A 17,580-nucleotide genomic window follows, 5' to 3' on the forward strand; every position below is an offset into this window, starting at 1 on the left:
CAAAATGAAAGATCCAACTCACTCTCTCTCTCACACCGTGGCTTAGCCACTTTCTTTCTTTCTTTATTTTTTTTTGTTTTAATATGTGTGTGGGCCCCACTTGAGATTGGGGACCCACCAACAAATCTCCCCCTCACCAACTCAAGTGGGGATAGGCTGCTCCACCAAGCCCGCCTTCTCTTTGCAGGAATCAAACTTCACTGCAGGTAAACTCTTAGTCATCATATCTGAACCATTATCATCAGTATGGATCTTCTCAAGTGCATATGACTTCATCTCAAGCGCTTGACGTATCCAATGATACCTCACCTCTATGTGCTTCGATCTAGAATGAAACGTCGGATTCTTGCTGAGATGGATAGCACTCTGACTGTCACAAAATAACACAAACTTCTCTTGATTGATGCCTAACTCTTGTAGGAATTTCTTCATCCACAAGAGTTCCTTAGAAGCTTCAACAACAGCAATGTATTCTGCCTCTGTAGTAGACAAAGCAACACATTTCTGAAGTCGAGATTGCCACGACACAGCTCCCCCTGCAAAAGTCATCATATAACCAGAAGTAGACTTCCTTGAATCAAGATCCCCAGCCATATCTGCATCTGTGTAACCATCCAACACAGGTTGGCCACTCCCAAAGCACAAACAAACTCTGGAAGTACCATTAAGGTATCTGAGAATCCACTTCACTGCTTGCCAGTGTTCCTTGCCAGGATTAGAGAGAAACCGACTAACAACTCCAACTGCATGAGCAATATCCGGCCTGGTGCAAACCATAGCATACATCAAACTGCCAACTGCAGATACATATGGAATCTTCTTCATTTCCGCTTTCTCTTTCTCACTTGTAGGACATTGCTGCGAACTCAACTTGAAATGACTAGCAAGTGGAGTACTAACAGGTTTGGAATTACTCATGCTAAACCTCTCTAAAACCTTCTCAATGTACTTCTGCTGTGATAACCACAGTTTCCCATTCTTCCTGTCACGAGTGATACTCATGCCAAGGATTTTCTTTGCAGGACCCAAATCCTTCATAGCAAAGGATCTGTTCAAGTCTTTCTTAAGACTTTCAATCTTCTTAGTGTCATGACCAACAATCAACATGTCATCAACATAAAGCAAGAGAATTATAAAATCCCCATCAGAGAATTTCTTAACATACACACAATGATCAGAAGAAGTCTTACTGTACCCATGACCTTCCATGAAGGAATCAAACTTCGTGTACCACTGCCTTGGCGCTTGCTTCAGCCCATATAAGCTCTTCTTCAACTTGCATACAAGATGCTCCTTTCCTTTAACCTCGAAACCCTCTGGTTGCTCCATATAAATTTCTTTATCTATGTCACCGTGAAGGAATGCAGTCTTCACATCAAGCTGCTCAACCTCTAAATTCAAGCTAGCCGCCAATCCAAGCACAACTCGAATAGAGGACATCTTCACAACTGGAGAGAAAATCTCCTCAAAATCAATACCTTTCTTTTGCTCAAAGCCTTTCACAACCAATCGAGCTTTGTACCTTGGCCGTGAGACACTTTCATCCGCTTTCAATTTGAACACCCATTTATTCTTGAATGCTCTCTTACCCTTCGGCAACTTCACCAATTCAAAAGTATGATTCTCATGCAAGGATTTCATTTCTTCTTGCATGGCCTTCAACCAATCTTCCTTATGCTCATCAGACATAGCTTCTTGGTAGCTCTCTGGCTCCCCAGTCTCAGTGTTCATCACATACTCATGAGGAGAGTATTTCTGAGAAGGATGACGCTCTCTAGTAGATCTTCTCAATTCAGGCTCAACTGGTGGTTCAGGTGGAACTTCAACATCTGGCACCTCAGGTTGAGGTGTAGGTTCATCATGCAAATCATCACCATCATTATCAACTTGTACATCTCCCCCATCAACAGGAGGTCTAGTGGAAGGACTAGGTTCATCATCAACAGAACGTCTAACAGTTACTGTTGGCTTATCTGTCTTCTCAAGATCTTCAATAGTTTGGTCTTCAAGAAAAATCACATCTCGGCTTCTAATTATCTTCTTGCTCACCGGATCCCATAATCTGTAACCAAAGTCTTCATGACCATAACCCATGAAGATACACTGCTTTGACTTCCCATCAAGTTTAGACCTTTCATCTCTTGGAATGTGAACAAAAGCTCTGCAACCAAACACTCTCAAGTGACTATAGGAGACATATTTCCCTCTCCAAACTTTCTCTGGAACATCACCATTAAGTGGAACTGAAGGAGAAAGGTTGATCAAATCTACTGCAGTTCTCATTGCTTCACCCCAAAAGGATTTAGGCAACTTTGCATGAGAGAGCATACACCTGACTCTATCATTGATAGTGCGATTCATTCTCTCTGCAACTCCATTATGTTGAGGAGTCTTAGGAACCGTCTTCTCAAGCTTGATCCCATGTCCTTTACAATACTCTTCAAATGGACCCCTGTATTCACCACCATTATCTGCTCGAACACATTTTAATTTCCTTCCTGTTTCTCTTTCAACACTTGCATGAAAATGTTTGAAGATACCGAGCACCTGGTCTTTAGATTTCAAAACAAAAGCCCACACTTTTCGAGAATAATCATCAATAAAAGTAACAAAATATGATGCACCACCTAGTGTCTTAGCATCCATAGTGCAAACATCAGTGTGAACTAAATCTAGAACATGTGATCTCCTATGAGGTCCAGAATTATGAAATGATACTCTAGCATGCTTTCCAACAAAACAATGAGTGCAAGTATTTAAAGTTGTACCTTTCACTGGAAGTGAGTGCTTCTTGGCCAAGATGCTTAGTCCTTTCTCGCTCAAGTGACCAAGACGTATATGCCACAAATCAGAAGAGGAATCATCAGCTACATTCACATCTTCTTTGCACAACTTTGCTTGCAACCGGTAGAGAGTAGTAAGACTATTGTCTTCTCTAGCAACAATGAGAGCCCCTTTGGTAATCTTGCATTTTTCACTACCAAAGGAAGTGCAATACCCCTCTTGATCCAATGCCTTCACTGAAATGAGATTGAACCGCATATCTGGCGCATGCCTAACATTCTTCAACTGCAACTTGCATCCCATATTAGTTTCAAGCCACATATCACCCATACCAATGATATCACACACTCCTTTATCTCCCAATTTGATCTTGCCAAAATTTCCAGTAGTATAGGAAGTGAAAAATTCACGCTTCGGAGTGACATGACATGAGGCACCAGAGTCCATAATCCAAGTGGAATCATCACAGACAAGATTCACATAATTTTCATCATATGTGATAAGAACATCTTCATAAACAATAGCAGCAGTTTCTTTATCACTATCTTTACCTTTGTCTTCATTTCTTCCCCTTGATTGTTCCCTTTTCAAGAACCTACAATACCTCTTGATATGCCCTGGCTTGCCACAATGGTGACAAATGAACTCCTTTCTTGGCTTGTACTTTCCTCTTGACTTGCTTCGACTCTCTGACCTATCAGAACTGTGAGGTTTTCTACTTTGACTTCTCCCCCGTGACTCTGAAACAAGTGCTTCTGATTGGGAGGAGGCATTAGTCAAACCTCGCTCTCTTCTTCTGGCTTCTTCATTCAACATACTCTCTTTAACCATTGCTAACGTCAACTTTCCTTTTGGAGCTGAGTTAGTCAGTGTCACAACCAGAACTTCCCAACTATCAGGCAAAGAGCTCAACAACAACAAGGCTTGCAACTCATCATTCAAAGTGATTTCATTATTTGTCAATTGGTTCACAGTCTCTTGAAAAATACTCAAGTGCTCCGGCATTGATTTACCTTCAACATACTTCATATTGACAAGCTTCCTAATCAAGAATGCTTTGTTTTGCACATTCTTTCTCTCATATAACTCCTTCAATTTGTTCCACATCTTCTCAGCATTCGTTTCGGTGTCAACATGTGGATACACACTAAGATCAAGCCATTGCCTCATCAAAGCAACTGCCTTCCGATTCAGCTTCTTCCATTCAGCATCGGATTTAGTACCTTTGGATTTATCTCCCTCCATAGGATCATACAAGTCCTTGCTATACAGCATATCTTCCATGAGGGTCTTCCAAATTGAATAATTTTGGGAATTCAATTTGACCATATTCGGTCCATGAGTATTTTCCTCCATTTAATCAGCACAGAAATAAACAACCAAAGCTCTGGATACCACTTTGTTGGGAAACCTCAACACAGGTTTAAACCAAGAACCTGTCTAACAGCGGAAGCACCAAAAAAAATAATTTTCCCACAACTTGTGCAATTAAATGGGCAACACCAAAGATACTCCAAGCAGCAAATATAATGGCAAAAAATTAAATAATCAGACACCAGAATTTTAACGTGGGAAAACCCCCAAAAGAGGGACAAAAAACCCACGGGACCTAGTCCAGAAAAATCTTCCACTATCAGAATAATGGGTACACAAACAGTCTTCCTAGTGACACTAGGGCATCTCAACAATCAACAAAATACATCACCAAAGCTGGTGGAATCAACATAAACCCTCCACAAAAGTGGGTATCTCAAATCAGGCAAAAGAGAAGGCAATACAACTAACAAGTTATATCCTAATGTTCATCTCTACACCAGGAATAACATACTAAAATTTCATAAGAAATGGAGCAAGTTTACCAAGTCAATGTGATCAAGGTTGGCATGCTCTTTTCCCCCAAATTTTCTCTTCTCTTCGACGCCGCTCTCTGTTTCTTTCTTCTTCTTTCAAAATGAAAGATCCAACTCACTCTCTCTCTCACACCGTGGCTTAGCCACTTTCTTTCTTTCTTTATTTTTTTTTTGTTTTAATATGTGTGTGGGCCCCATTTGAGATTGGGGACCCACCAACAGTGATAGAGTATAGAGAGATGGTGATGAGCCATGATGGCACAATGGAAATAATAGTCATGATAAAGACGAGGGAAATGGTGGTAGTGGTAGTTAGTCTTTTTACTATACGTATAATATTATTCATAAATTAAAAATAAATTCGTTACTAAATTAATTTTTATTAATGTTTGACAAACTTTTTAAAAGAAGGATATTGTTGTTTTAAAATAATACGATATAGAATCATATTATCCCTTTTATGATTAATAGTTGCCTTGTCTTTTGTGTGAATAATATAAGTAGGGTGTTTACTCGTGAAAATCACATCATAGGTTTGAAAAGAAAATGGTTTAACCTTGTAGAACATAAATAGACCACTACAACTCAACTTCAACATTTTTTAGTTGAGCCCATGTGAGAAGAGTTGAAGGATTCACACTTTAAGTGAAAGGGTATTAATGATAATAGCTCAATCGAATCAGTGTATAAGATTGAGCATGTCTCTATTATAATTACTTAGCATAGTCTATAAATATGTATACTGTGATACATATCAAAGTGTATGTGAAAGGATAATAGAATACATTCAATTCAATTTTCATATATGATTCTTGCTCTTTGATTCTATTTCTTGTCATCCAAAAAATCGCCTTTATTGTCTTTTTCTTCTTGCAATTTATGTTGTCTTCAACTCTTCTCAGGTGGGGAGTAGTAAAACTTATTTGAATTTTTTAATTGTGTCCTCATGTGAGAAAAGCAAAATCTCAACCTCACCAATGCTGAATAATTCTAATTTTGCCTAAACAAGTGTGATGCATCTTGAAAATTCTTTAGGAAATCCTTCATAGATGGCTTCAATGTAAACATCATTGCTCAGATCATAACCAATAGTAATGAGAGAGTTACCAATTTCTTGATTTGTGCCAAATAATAAGAGATTGACAGATTCTTTTTCTTGATGGATTTCAACCGATTTTGAAATTGTTTGATCTTAGACTTTGTGGTTTCAGCAAAATAATTCTGTAGCTTCTGCCAATTTTCCAAAGCACTTGAGCAATCAATAATTCGATTTTTGAAGGAGGGACCAACATAGATTTATAAGAATCTATATGTTGCATCCATTTAGTGTATTTTGCAGATATTGAGCCAGAGGCCTTTGTAGCATCATATTCAAATTGCAGAGAAACTTTACCTTCTTGAATATGTTCTTCAAGATTCTATCCCTTGATGATGAATAATGCATGTTATTGTTAAGTGACAAAATTTGATTCATCAAGTTGGTCTTGAATTAGGGTGAAATTTTTTTTAGCATTAGAGTAATATCTTAAACTAGTCTCTAAAAAATTTCTAGTCGAACATTTTAATTTTTAAAAAATTTTAATCACCAAATCAATCTTTAACTTTTATTTCGTCTGGATAGAGAGACTAATAAGAGATTTTAAAATTGTTAGGGATTGTTATGTCTTTTATTAAATAACGATTAAAATTAATTTTTATCAAAATTTAACTTAAGAATTAGTATGTTTAATAAAATTTATGAGAAAGTCTAGGGATTAGCAATTTTTGTGTTTTGTAGTCAACACTTAACCATAAAAAAAAAGTGAGTAATCTTTTACCATTAGATGTAATCTCACACAATTAAAAACACTATTGATAACCAATTAATAGTTACAAAACACAAAAGTTGTTGGTCACTCCTCAAAATTTATTCTAAGCTAAATTGTCTGGCTAAAAAATTTTTAAAAACTAAATATTACTCTTTTTCTTTTTCGCCGTTGCTCCCCTGATTCCTTGAATCAAATAATTTTAGGTAATGTTTCATGTCCATCTTTAAGAAATTTTTAATAGGCACTTTAATTTTTTTTATAGGTTATAATTATTAAATCCTTTTAAACCATTTTTTTAAATTTTACATCAAATTTATGTCTACCAAATTTAGTCAAATTAATATACATTATTATTTGATAAAGACATAAGAGTCTTTAAAATTTTTAGATTAATTCTTTTATATAGATAAATTTCGTTAGATTATAATAAAAGAATCTAAGATGATCTGAATAAATTTGTTTGACTAAATAAAAAATTAAAAAACTGATTTAATAATTAAAATTTATTAAAAATTAAAATATTCGGCAAAAAAGTTTTTAAAATTAAAACTAATTTAGGATATTACTAGTAAGTTTATTTTCTTTGTAAAAGTTTCAAGACTAATCGACGAATGAATATGCGTCATAAGTTGGTGTAGCTAGTAGCTACACGTTGTTGCATTGTCATCTTTTAATTAATTCAAAATTGCAAATCTCTTGTTTTTATTATTACAAGCAACCTTCTCATCAATACCAGCCATTAGTACATATATATCGTGGTCATGAGAAGCACATACATAACAAATATATAAAATCTAAAGTAGACCACAATGCAAGAATAAATTAAACTCGCTTTATTTAAGTTAACGCATGTTGAAGATAATAAGGTAAGAATTTGATAATCATGGAGAAGACCAGAATGGGCGAATCATTGGAAAAACAGCGAACTTCATGAGACCATTGTTGCAATGAAAGCCATTTTTCTCACCGCATGCAAAGTAGTAAGGCTGCCACTTGTTTAACACGAACTTGAATCCTTCTCCTCCTCCTTGCGTTGCTTTAGCCACCCTCTTCGCCTTCTTAATATCGCATTTTATGAAGCTCCACAAATTTGAAAACAAGTACACGCTGTGTTGGAAAGGGTTCGTCGCATTTGGAGCTTCATACTTAAATACTGCATCCACCCACACCCACAACCAACTTTGCTTTAAAATCACAAAATTTCTTAAGGTAATATCATTATGTAAGTTTTGGCTACGGTATGAATATAGATATATAGATAGATATAGAAACTTATCTAATTGAGAAAGTACATCAAATCAATTTTAGTTAGTTAATGTTAGCGAACTCTTTAATTTTTAATTTTCAAAAGTTCTCATTTTTTAGAAGACGACTTAGAGGTTAGGCTTAATAAAATTTGGAATTCGGATTAAGAATTTATTATTTAAGATTTAAAATAAATAAAATAATTAAAAAAATTAATTGATGTTGGTAAAAAAAATCTAAAACTTACAATTCAAGCTACCGTATTTATACAAGCAAGCTATATAAGGAAATTAGGACTAAGTGGCTTACTAACATTGTTAACTGCCTAACTAACTTTCTAACAAATCCAACTAATTTGTATAAATAAAGACCTGGTCTTCTAAATATCTCAACTATCTAGCAGTTTTAAAAACAGAATACAAACGCAATTAGTAAAATCTGTTATCAAGCAAGTATAAATAAAATATAGGCCTATAGTGTAAATGTGTAATGTTATGTAGGTACGAGCAACAATAAAAGAAGGAGAAGATAAATAATATGGTGAAGTCACATGCAATTATTTTTACATAAAGTTAAATAGTTAAAATTTTTTAAATATTTTAATATATTTGACTAAATTATTTTATAATATTTTTTAATTATTAACTTCTCATAAAGGTAATTTCACATGAATTTTTCTCAGAATAATAAGGTATAATAGTGCAATTGTACCTAAGGTATCGTTGAGGTAAAAGGGCGCATTCTTGATGGCCCAATCAGAGTAGTTAAATCCAAACTGCCAATGCTGGGAGCCACCAACGATAATGGTCTTCGCTTCTTGCTGTGTTTTGTTTCCAAATCTGGACCACCAATTATGGCTGTTATTGAAACCAAACGACCAAGGCTTCCCCGGAACCCCTGCCGCCATTGTCCCTCCGATAATGGAGACCGTTACAACTACACAAATCATAACACTCCTAACAAACTTGCCACCCATCGCTTAATTAAGTTAACTACTAAGAATATATTTGGTTATGGTTTGAGTTTTTGGTGTGGTGTTGTACTAAGAAGAAGGTGGTTTATATAGGGTGAGTTACGCATTTGAATTGTATGTAGTAGTAGTGCAGAATAACCGAATTAACTTTTGAATTTTGTAATGGATGTGTGTGTGGTTAGAACCGATTAATAAGTTGACTTAGCTTATGTTAATTGAATAATAATCTGTGAAGTTGCGTTGTTTCTTCTCTCAATTTATCAGGACAACTTTTCGTCATACTTAATCTACCCTCTTTCACATTAGTGCCTGGCCCCTCAACAATAAATTTAATTGACGGTTTAATGTTAGTTTTTTTCCTTTAATTTTGAGTTACGCATGTTGATAGTAGCCCTACGGGACATATAAAAGACAAGAGAATAAATTTGTCCCACTACATAATTGATTTAATTTTGATCCCACTATCTAAATTCCTAACCCTTTTTCTTTTTCTCTTTTCCAATTTTCTTTCTCTGCTCCAGCTTCCACCCTCCAGTCCTCCAGGCTCCAGAGTTATTGCCGTCATTCTACTAGTGTCACTAGCTCATTGTTACTGACGTTGTTGTCCCGTTCCGCATTTCTCCCGCATAGCTCCATCGCTCGATTTCTCCTTACATCGCCGCGTGCTCACATCTGGTTCAGCCTTCTTTTCTACGTCACTGCTTTATTGGTTGTGTGGTTCTGCCGCTGCATTCCTCTTTTGCATTCCTTTGGCATTTGAATCTGTCTTCTTCTTTAGCGTTTTTCTTCTGCTTCACTTGTTATTTAGTACTCTAATTCTACTTTCTTCTTCTTCTTTTGCGTTCTTCTTTTGGTTTTGTCTTCTTCTGTGAATCTGTGATTCTCTTCACTCTTCACTCTTCAGCAATTCATCCTTTGTCCTGTTGTCGCTAGGTGCCACACGACTGTTGGATTCTGCCTCCTAGAATTCCACAGTTTAGTCTAGGACTCTTGGTACATTTATGTTTCACCAAAAATCTAAAATACTGAATTCATAATCTACTTGCTTCATTGCTTATTTGTTTTATTGTGTTAGTTGGTTTGTTAATTCTGATTGAATTTGTTCTCTCTCTATGTAATTGCTAATTTTGTTTCATTAATCTGTTTGTTAATTGTTTTGTGTATTGACTTATTTTGAGTTAGGAATTTAGAATATTATTAGTTGTTGCTATTGAAAATTAATTGGAATGACACATGCTTGTCAGTTTTGTATTTATAATTTTATATTGTATTTTTAAATTTTTGTAGAATTGTGAATTATTTAAATTAATCAATTAACTTAGGTTTATAATTTTATCCTATTACTTCATCATTAGAGATTCACTACTAGAAAACTAGTTATTACAGACGGATATTTCCGACGGATTTTATCCCACTGAAATACAGAGAGAATTTCAGAGAGATTTTTTGTCGGAAAACAAAAAAAATGGATTAGCATAAATTACAGACGGAAAATAGAATCCGTCGATAATTCCGTCGGAAAAATTAATTTTTTTTCCGTGAGAAATGGTTACAGACAGAAAATCCGTCTGTAATTAAATAGACAAAACGATGCGTTTTATTAAATTATTACAGACAGAAAATCCGTCTGTAATTTAAATTTTCCGTCGGTAAATATTGAGATAACACTAATCTTATCTCTATCCACTCGAAGTCTCGAACCATTTACACTCCACCCATATCAAATCCTCTCTCCGTCACCGAGTTGCTTCTTCTCTCCATCGCACCAATTTCTTCTGCCGCTAGCGTCACAGATCCCTCTTCATCGTCCCTTGCGTCGTACGGGCTCCCTCCGCCACCGCATCCAACCCTAACCCCAGAGCTTCATCGCGCCTCCAACCCTAATCCCAGAACTTCGTCGTGCTTCCAACCCCTGCTTCGCCGCTCCCTCCATCGACGCTCCCTTCGTCTCAAAGCCTCCGTCGTGCTCACTCTGTCGTAAGCCTTCAAACGTCGCTCCTTCCTCCATGACTGAAACCCGTAACGCTCTGCTTTTTCTCCTGCGTCGTGACTTCACCTTCCTCCAAACAAAATTGAAAAACCCTAACCTGGAGGCCTTCCACTGCAAACCTACCGATCCCTAATTCCGTCTCATCATCAGAGGTAAAATAAAATCCCTTTCGCCCATTTCAATCCTTCTCCACGCCCAACAGTCTCTATATCCTCTCTCTAATTCAATTGTACAATTTTATTTTCCTCTTTATTCTCTCCCTTTCGATGTTCTGTTTTTATTCTGCTGAGAATTGAAATTGCTGGCTGAATTAGCTTAATTTTAGGTCTTCTAATCACCTTTCAGTTTTATTGTTGTTCCTTATTTTTTGATTATTTTATTGCCGCAGATTGAAAATGAGTAGGCGTGGGAGCAGAATAGTCTACGTTGGGAACCTCCCTGGTGATATTCGTGAAAGAGAAGTAGAAGATTTGTTTTCAAAGGTACTTTGCTATTTTCATTCGTGAAAGAGTCTGATTTTTCATTTGCTTAATACTTACCAATAGAAACTACTTTACACCTTGTGATGCCTTTGCTGATTTTTCGTGTCCTTGTTCATTTTAATTTTGGCAGGTTGTTTAAATTTGAGCTCTTGTGGTTTTAGAAATGTTAAAAGCTTTGATGCAAAATTTGGCATATAAAGTTGTTAAATTGCTTGCTGCAGAAAATTCAGCAGATTGGCGCCAACTTGTATGAAATTTTGGGAAAAATATGTACGGTAATTTTTAATGAAATAAGTTGAATAATGAATCTGATGATGATTTGCAGAACTGCATCACACTAACAAAGGAGAATGTCAAAGGCATAATCATGGTAACTTTTACTTTCTATTTGGAATTCATTTTCATTCAAACATATATCAGCTTTTTCTAGTTCACTGTAATTATCAGCTTTTTCATTCAAACACAATTTTCTGCATAATGATGAAAAGAGAAAACAAGAACTTGACAAGTCAATGCAAAAACCTAATATTTTGGTAGCTTTCTTACAGGTTTATGCTAAAGGAATTGCAATGTGAATATTGAATTGTTCAATCTCTGGTATGTAAGTAGAAAACTGATACCTAAATATACTTTTCATTTTTCATTAATACAAGTTTAAATGATATATAGCATTATATAGTTTGTGAAAATATACTTGTTCAAAATAGAAGGACATAGTTCCACACATATATGCCATGCTTATGAAGATTGCACATATACTTGTTCAAAATATACTTGTTCATTTTTTTTCTCTGCAGAGGCACCCGCACCACAGCTCGACGGCAAGTCTCGCAACGATACTTTCGATCTTGACTTTGAAGAATGACTTCAAGCAGTTAGAAGGTACAACTTTAGTTCTTCTCTTTCTGTTCCTTACTCATTTGGATTATAAACAAAAAAAGGCATCAATATGTGGTGCAGATTTCAGATCAATTTACCACTTTTTGAAAAGCAGGGTGACAAATGGTGGGTTTGCTTGCTTAGTTTACCACTTTCTTCATTCTTTGAAAATCAGTATCGTTTGTCCATATATGTATTTGTTGCTGCAAATCAATGGCTTATTGAATTCTGTTTTTGGCTGCAGTTTTTCTCATCAAATGGTTTTCCTTCCCCAAGTCTCTAATTTACAATGTTCTCTTTGCCTCGTGCTCTCTCCTACCAGGGAGCTAGCTCAACAAGTATGCTTCTTATCTTTTAATGCATAGGTTGTTGTTTCATTGATTTTAGGCTCTTTATCTTCAAAACTAGTGTCGCACTTTGCCTATTGCTTAGTTCATTGAGATGCAGCATTACATGCAAATCTGTTTTGACAATAATAGATATTTCAATGTGTGTGGTAGCTTTGATTAAGTGTCTGCCTAAATGGAGTTATTCCTACTTAGTCAAAGGACTAAAATGATCTTTCAATATGATCTTTGCTTCTTTTTTTTCTCTCTTGGTTCTTCAGGAATCCGACAATATCTTCAGGTGGGAGATAGAGCCTCTGGATTTGTCTTTCGTATCTGGGATTTTTTCATTTAGCAGACTTTGATCTTATGGCACTTGACAGGTATCTTTCTTAAACTCAAGTCTTAACCTTATATAATCTAAAGGGATGTGTTGCCCATTTTATTGATAGGACCTGTCAATTCTTCTGTTCTATATGATGTTTCTGTGATTTCACTTTGGTTGAACACTACCTGTTTGTTTTATTGTCTGGATAAAGATTTGAAGTTATTTATGTTATTTGGTTGTTTTTCTTTTGAATTAGTTCAAATTTGTTGAAGTAGTAGTGGTATTTGTTGAAATTTGTATTCTTTTGAATCATTCTGTGCCTGCCAGCCAGCAGTGTTCTTTTCTGATTTTTTCCCCTCCTAAGGAAAATCATATGGTGATGCCTGTCAATACATATGTTGTAATATCACTTTAGTTTTACTGTTTTATGTCATTATTGGTTATGTGCTTTAGAATAGATGTGTGTCATACCACTTGTGTTTGTTCGAACAGGTTAAATTCTCCAACCACATTTGAAATGCCACTGGAGGTTTTGGGCCATGAATTGCAGTTTACTTAGGTATATTTATCTTTTTCAAGTATACCTTCTATAACTATCCCATTTTGTTGAGAGGAAGGTACTTTGAAGAAGGTGTTCATTATTCGATTATTTACCCCCCGAAGTTTTCCTTTTTCTTTTTCCTCTTTATCTATAAAATATTTGACAATGCCAATTTTGTTTTGTCAGGATCCCAATTCAAAGCACTTAGGAACAAAAGTGTGGGATTCATCACTTGTTTTTGCCAAATTTCTTGTAAGTTGTTGATCCTCCTAACATTTTCTGAACTGTCCTGTCATAAATATAATTTAGTTTTAGAATCTAAACTTGGTTTTAATGAACTTATTTAGATATTGCATCTAATTTCTCTCACCTTCTAATATCTTAAGGTGTATCTTTATTTATTTTTTTCAGGAACGGAATTGCAGAAAGGGAAGGTTTTCTCCAGCTAAACTTAAAGGAAAACGTGTAATTGAACTTGGAGCTGGCTATGGTGTTTCTGGTTTTGGTAATGTTACAAATGATTTTTAATGTTTGGTTAGCCTATTAATTAACTCGTCCTATATGGACTCCCTTATTGAAAATGTTATGTAAGTAACTAATAAGTTTTTAATCAGCTGCAATAATTACAATAAAAACTAAGAGAAAAAATGCTAAAAAAAATAAAGAATTATCTAACATTTTATACTTTTCAAGTGTCCCATTTACTTCTTTTTAGCTGTGTAAGCAATGACATGAAGGATTAAAACAATTATTAGCTGTTGGTTGGATTCAAATTTTGTAACAAAGAATGTGAACTCTTCAAAATGTGTAGAACTACTTGCGCAAATAAAGCAAGCATTGGCGAGCTAATTGTTCAATGTGCATGCTTATTAATGCACAAAATGAGTTAAAATTAAACCCCACTTCTATAATAGTGTATTTTTTTTGAGTTATTTTTATTGAGAATTGAGAATATCTTCCTCTTTATTTCTTCTCTTGTTGTTAAAATTAAACCCCACTTCTATAATAGTATAATACCAACTTTCATAATTGATCAGCACAATAACCACCACCTATCACTTTCATAATTCTTCCTGATCCATCAGAACATCACAACTCAGAGTATTCAGGTATTGTTTTTTCTTGTATTGTTGTCTTGCATTGCTTTAAACTACTATGATCACATTTTCAATTACATATATGAAGTTCAATCCTGTCATTTAAAACTTAACTATATAGGAGATTTTAAGAACTTGGAGGTTAATTACTTGCAATTATCTAACCATTCTTGTCCATGCTTGGCTTTGCGTGTCAGGAACATTCTTGATCACATATTAATTTCTTGTTGCTATTTCATTTGGATTAATTTTTTGACAGCTTGCAGATGTGTGTTGCTTTTTGTCATAATTAACACACAGTTAAATATTAAAGCACTCCCAAGCTGGTCATGTCACCAACTTGTGGAGGGACTTCTCCAGTGAGTTGATTGTGGAAAAGATCAAGTGCTTCTAATTTCAATAGATTCCCAAGAGAAGATGAGATTTCACCTGAGAGATTGTTGTAACTGAGGTCTAAACTGATATAGAGATTTTTGGCATTTTTCAATTTCTGTTTTAATATGGAGAATAACACAGCTTTTAGTATGGTTGAAAAATATATTGAGGATTATAGTTGATGTATCAATACATTTTCTTTATGCTTTGAATTATATTGACTTGCTTGTTTAATATAGTACCTTTCTTTTAGTTTGATAATACGATGAATTTGTTTATTTTTTGAAATATTATAAATATTCGAATATAAATTAGATAAAAAATTTGTATTAAATTTATATTTATTTTGTATGAAAACAAGTTTATTTTGTAATTAGAAAAAATAAAAAAAATTCTATTTTACCTTACAGACGGATTTACAGACGGATTTTCTGTCTGTAATCATGATTTTCCAAAGTTTAAATTACAGACGGAAAATCTGTCGAAAAATCCGTCTGTAATTACAGACGGAAAATCCGTCTGAAAATCCGTCTGTAATTACAGACGGAAAATCCGTCTGAAAATCCGTCTGTAATTATAGACAGAAAATCCGTCTGAAAATCCGTCTGTAATTACAGACGGAAAATCCGTCTGTAAGTTTGTCGCCTTCAGGAAATGGAGGGAGAATTTACAGAGGAAAAATCCGTCGGTAACTGGTAAAAATCCGTCGGTAATTTTCCGACGGAAAAAAATCCGTCGGTAAATAATTTCCGACGAGGCTTTTACAGATGGACAAAATCCGTCGGTAATTTCGTCGGTAACCAAAAATCTGTCTGTAATATATACCAAATCTGTCTGTAAATCTGTCTGTATTAAACCATTTTCTAGTTGTGATTGAATCTCAAAATAATTCATCGACCTCTTCTAACAAAAGGAGATTTTTAGATTCGAAGTAGAGAGTCTTATAGCAGATCTAAGACAACAACAAAAATTTTTTAGTAGATGTGGTTTAAATCAAGAAATAGCTTTAAAAAGAGCTCGAAACACTAGATGGGGTTTACATTATGAAACTATACTTAAATTAATTTCTTTGTTTCCTTCCGTGGTCAATGTTCTTAAATATGTTGAGGAAGATGGAAATAATTCAGAACAAAGAGTTGAAGCATGTCATTTATTTGAATGTCATTTAATCGTTTGAATTTACTTTCAACTTGCACTTGATGAAAAATATCTTGGGAGTTACTAATGAGTTTATCTCAAGCGTTACAAAGAAATTATCAAAGACAGTATAAATGTTATGGCATTAGTTAAAGTGTCTAAGCAATGGTTGCAAAATATAAGAGATGATAGTTGGTCTCTTTTACTTGGTGAAGTCTGATTATTTTGTGACAAATATAATATTACTGTTCTAAAAATGGATGATATATTTGTGTCACAAGGAAGATCAAAATGTAAAGCTCAAAAGATCTCAAATTTGCATCATTTTCAATTTGAGATATTCTATCAATAGTTGATAGACAACTTCAAGAACTTAACAATCGTTTTACAGAGGTGAATACTAAATTGCTTCTTTGTATAGCTTTCCTGAATCTGAGACACTTAGTTTTTGTATTTGATAAGGAGAAGTTGATCCAGTACAGTTAGCTCAATCTATCCATTAAACTTTTCTTCCACTCAACTTTTGGCATTTGATAGTCAACTCGAGAACTTCATATTAGATGTGTGTTTTGATGATCAATTCTCAAACTTAAATGGGATTGGTGCTCTTTCGCAGAAATTGGTTGAGACTCGAAAAAATATTGTTTATCCATTAATGTTTCTTCTTTAAAGTTAGCTTTAGTTTTGTCCATAGCAACTGCATTAGTTGAAAGAATTTTCTTTGCTATAAACATCATAAAGGATTGGCTTCGTAATCGTATGGGAGATGAAATTTTAAATGATTATTTAGTGACACATATAGAAAGAAAGACATTTGATTGTATTGACAATAAAAAGATTATTTAATCTTTTCAAAAAATGAAACTCAAAAGAATGAAATTTTAAATTATTTGTTATTATTTTAACTTATTATTTTATTGATTTAATTTTATTAGTTAAATAATTTGAGGAGTAATCATATTTATAATACCATAGTACAATTATAAAAATTATTATTATATTATATTATATTATATATATATATATATATATATATATATATATATATATATATATATATATATTGCCCCCACCGACAATTTTTTGGATCTGTCGCTGGGAATAACTTGTATGTGGTTGTCTTTTATGAAATTAATAGTTGAGAATCGTTAAAAAATTTAGAGTTAAGCCCCATTTTGGTATCTGAGATTGGCGAGTTACACTGATTTGATTACTGACTTTTTAATTACTACGATTTGGTCCTCTAAATTAAAAAAGTGCACCAATGTAATTTCTCGTGTATTTTTCGTCATCAGAGCTCAACGCCGTTAGTGACATGGCTCAAGTCTTGCCACGTTGGACATATTAAAACGACGTCGTATGTGTTTTGGCGCCAAATAAGACACTAAATGACGTCGTTTGAAGGAACAATACTAAAATGTTACACCCTTCTTTTTAGTATTGTGCAAACCCTCGAACAATATTATTTAGTACTTTTTAGTTCCAAAACATATACAACAACGTTGTTTTGATATATTCAGCGTGACAAAACTTGAGCCATGTCACTAATGGCGTTGAGTTTCGGTGACGAATGATATACGAGTGAGAGACTAATTAATGCAATTTTTTGAATTTAAAAAACTAAATCGTAACAATTGAAAAGTTGGGAAATAAAATTTTTACAATGATTAAATTGAGTCAATTTTTTATAGATTGATTTTTTTATTTTATAGAATAATCTCAATTTAATTTAAAAATTTTAATAAAGTAGGAAGAGAAAAGAAAA

The 17,580-nt window shown here is 34.2% G+C and overlaps 1 protein-coding gene and 1 long non-coding RNA gene across 16 annotated transcripts; one reads left to right on the forward strand and one right to left on the reverse strand.

Moving 5' to 3' along the window:
* Nucleotides 1–7,127: 7,127 nt before the first annotated feature.
* On the reverse strand, nucleotides 7,128–8,728 carry LOC112715537 (uncharacterized). Its single transcript, XM_025767309.3, has 2 exons — nucleotides 8,399–8,728; nucleotides 7,128–7,595 (listed from the first exon to the last, which is right to left on the reverse strand). The coding sequence occupies exons 1-2, from the start codon at nucleotides 8,661–8,663 to the stop codon at nucleotides 7,324–7,326; spliced, it is 537 nt and encodes a 178-aa protein (XP_025623094.1). The 5' UTR covers nucleotides 8,664–8,728; the 3' UTR covers nucleotides 7,128–7,323.
* A 1,613-nt stretch (nucleotides 8,729–10,341) lies between these two features.
* LOC112715539 (uncharacterized) lies at nucleotides 10,342–14,912 on the forward strand. Of its 15 annotated transcripts, XR_011866580.1 has the most exons (13): nucleotides 10,342–10,802; nucleotides 11,039–11,132; nucleotides 11,458–11,502; nucleotides 11,681–11,729; nucleotides 11,930–12,014; nucleotides 12,093–12,137; nucleotides 12,256–12,349; nucleotides 12,619–12,720; nucleotides 13,158–13,224; nucleotides 13,393–13,458; nucleotides 13,618–13,711; nucleotides 14,244–14,315; nucleotides 14,563–14,912. It is a non-coding gene; the product is annotated as an uncharacterized lncRNA (long non-coding RNA). The 15 variants fall into 15 exon arrangements; XR_011866583.1 differs by lacking the exon at nucleotides 12,093–12,137 and having other exon boundaries at nucleotides 11,670–11,729; XR_011866577.1 differs by lacking the exon at nucleotides 12,093–12,137 and having other exon boundaries at nucleotides 11,681–11,733.
* The last annotated feature ends 2,668 nt before the right edge of the window (nucleotides 14,913–17,580 follow it).

The sequence above is a fragment of the Arachis hypogaea genome, chromosome 10, assembly GCF_003086295.3.
Source record: "Arachis hypogaea cultivar Tifrunner chromosome 10, arahy.Tifrunner.gnm2.J5K5, whole genome shotgun sequence".
Classification (NCBI taxonomy): domain Eukaryota; kingdom Viridiplantae; phylum Streptophyta; class Magnoliopsida; order Fabales; family Fabaceae; genus Arachis; species Arachis hypogaea.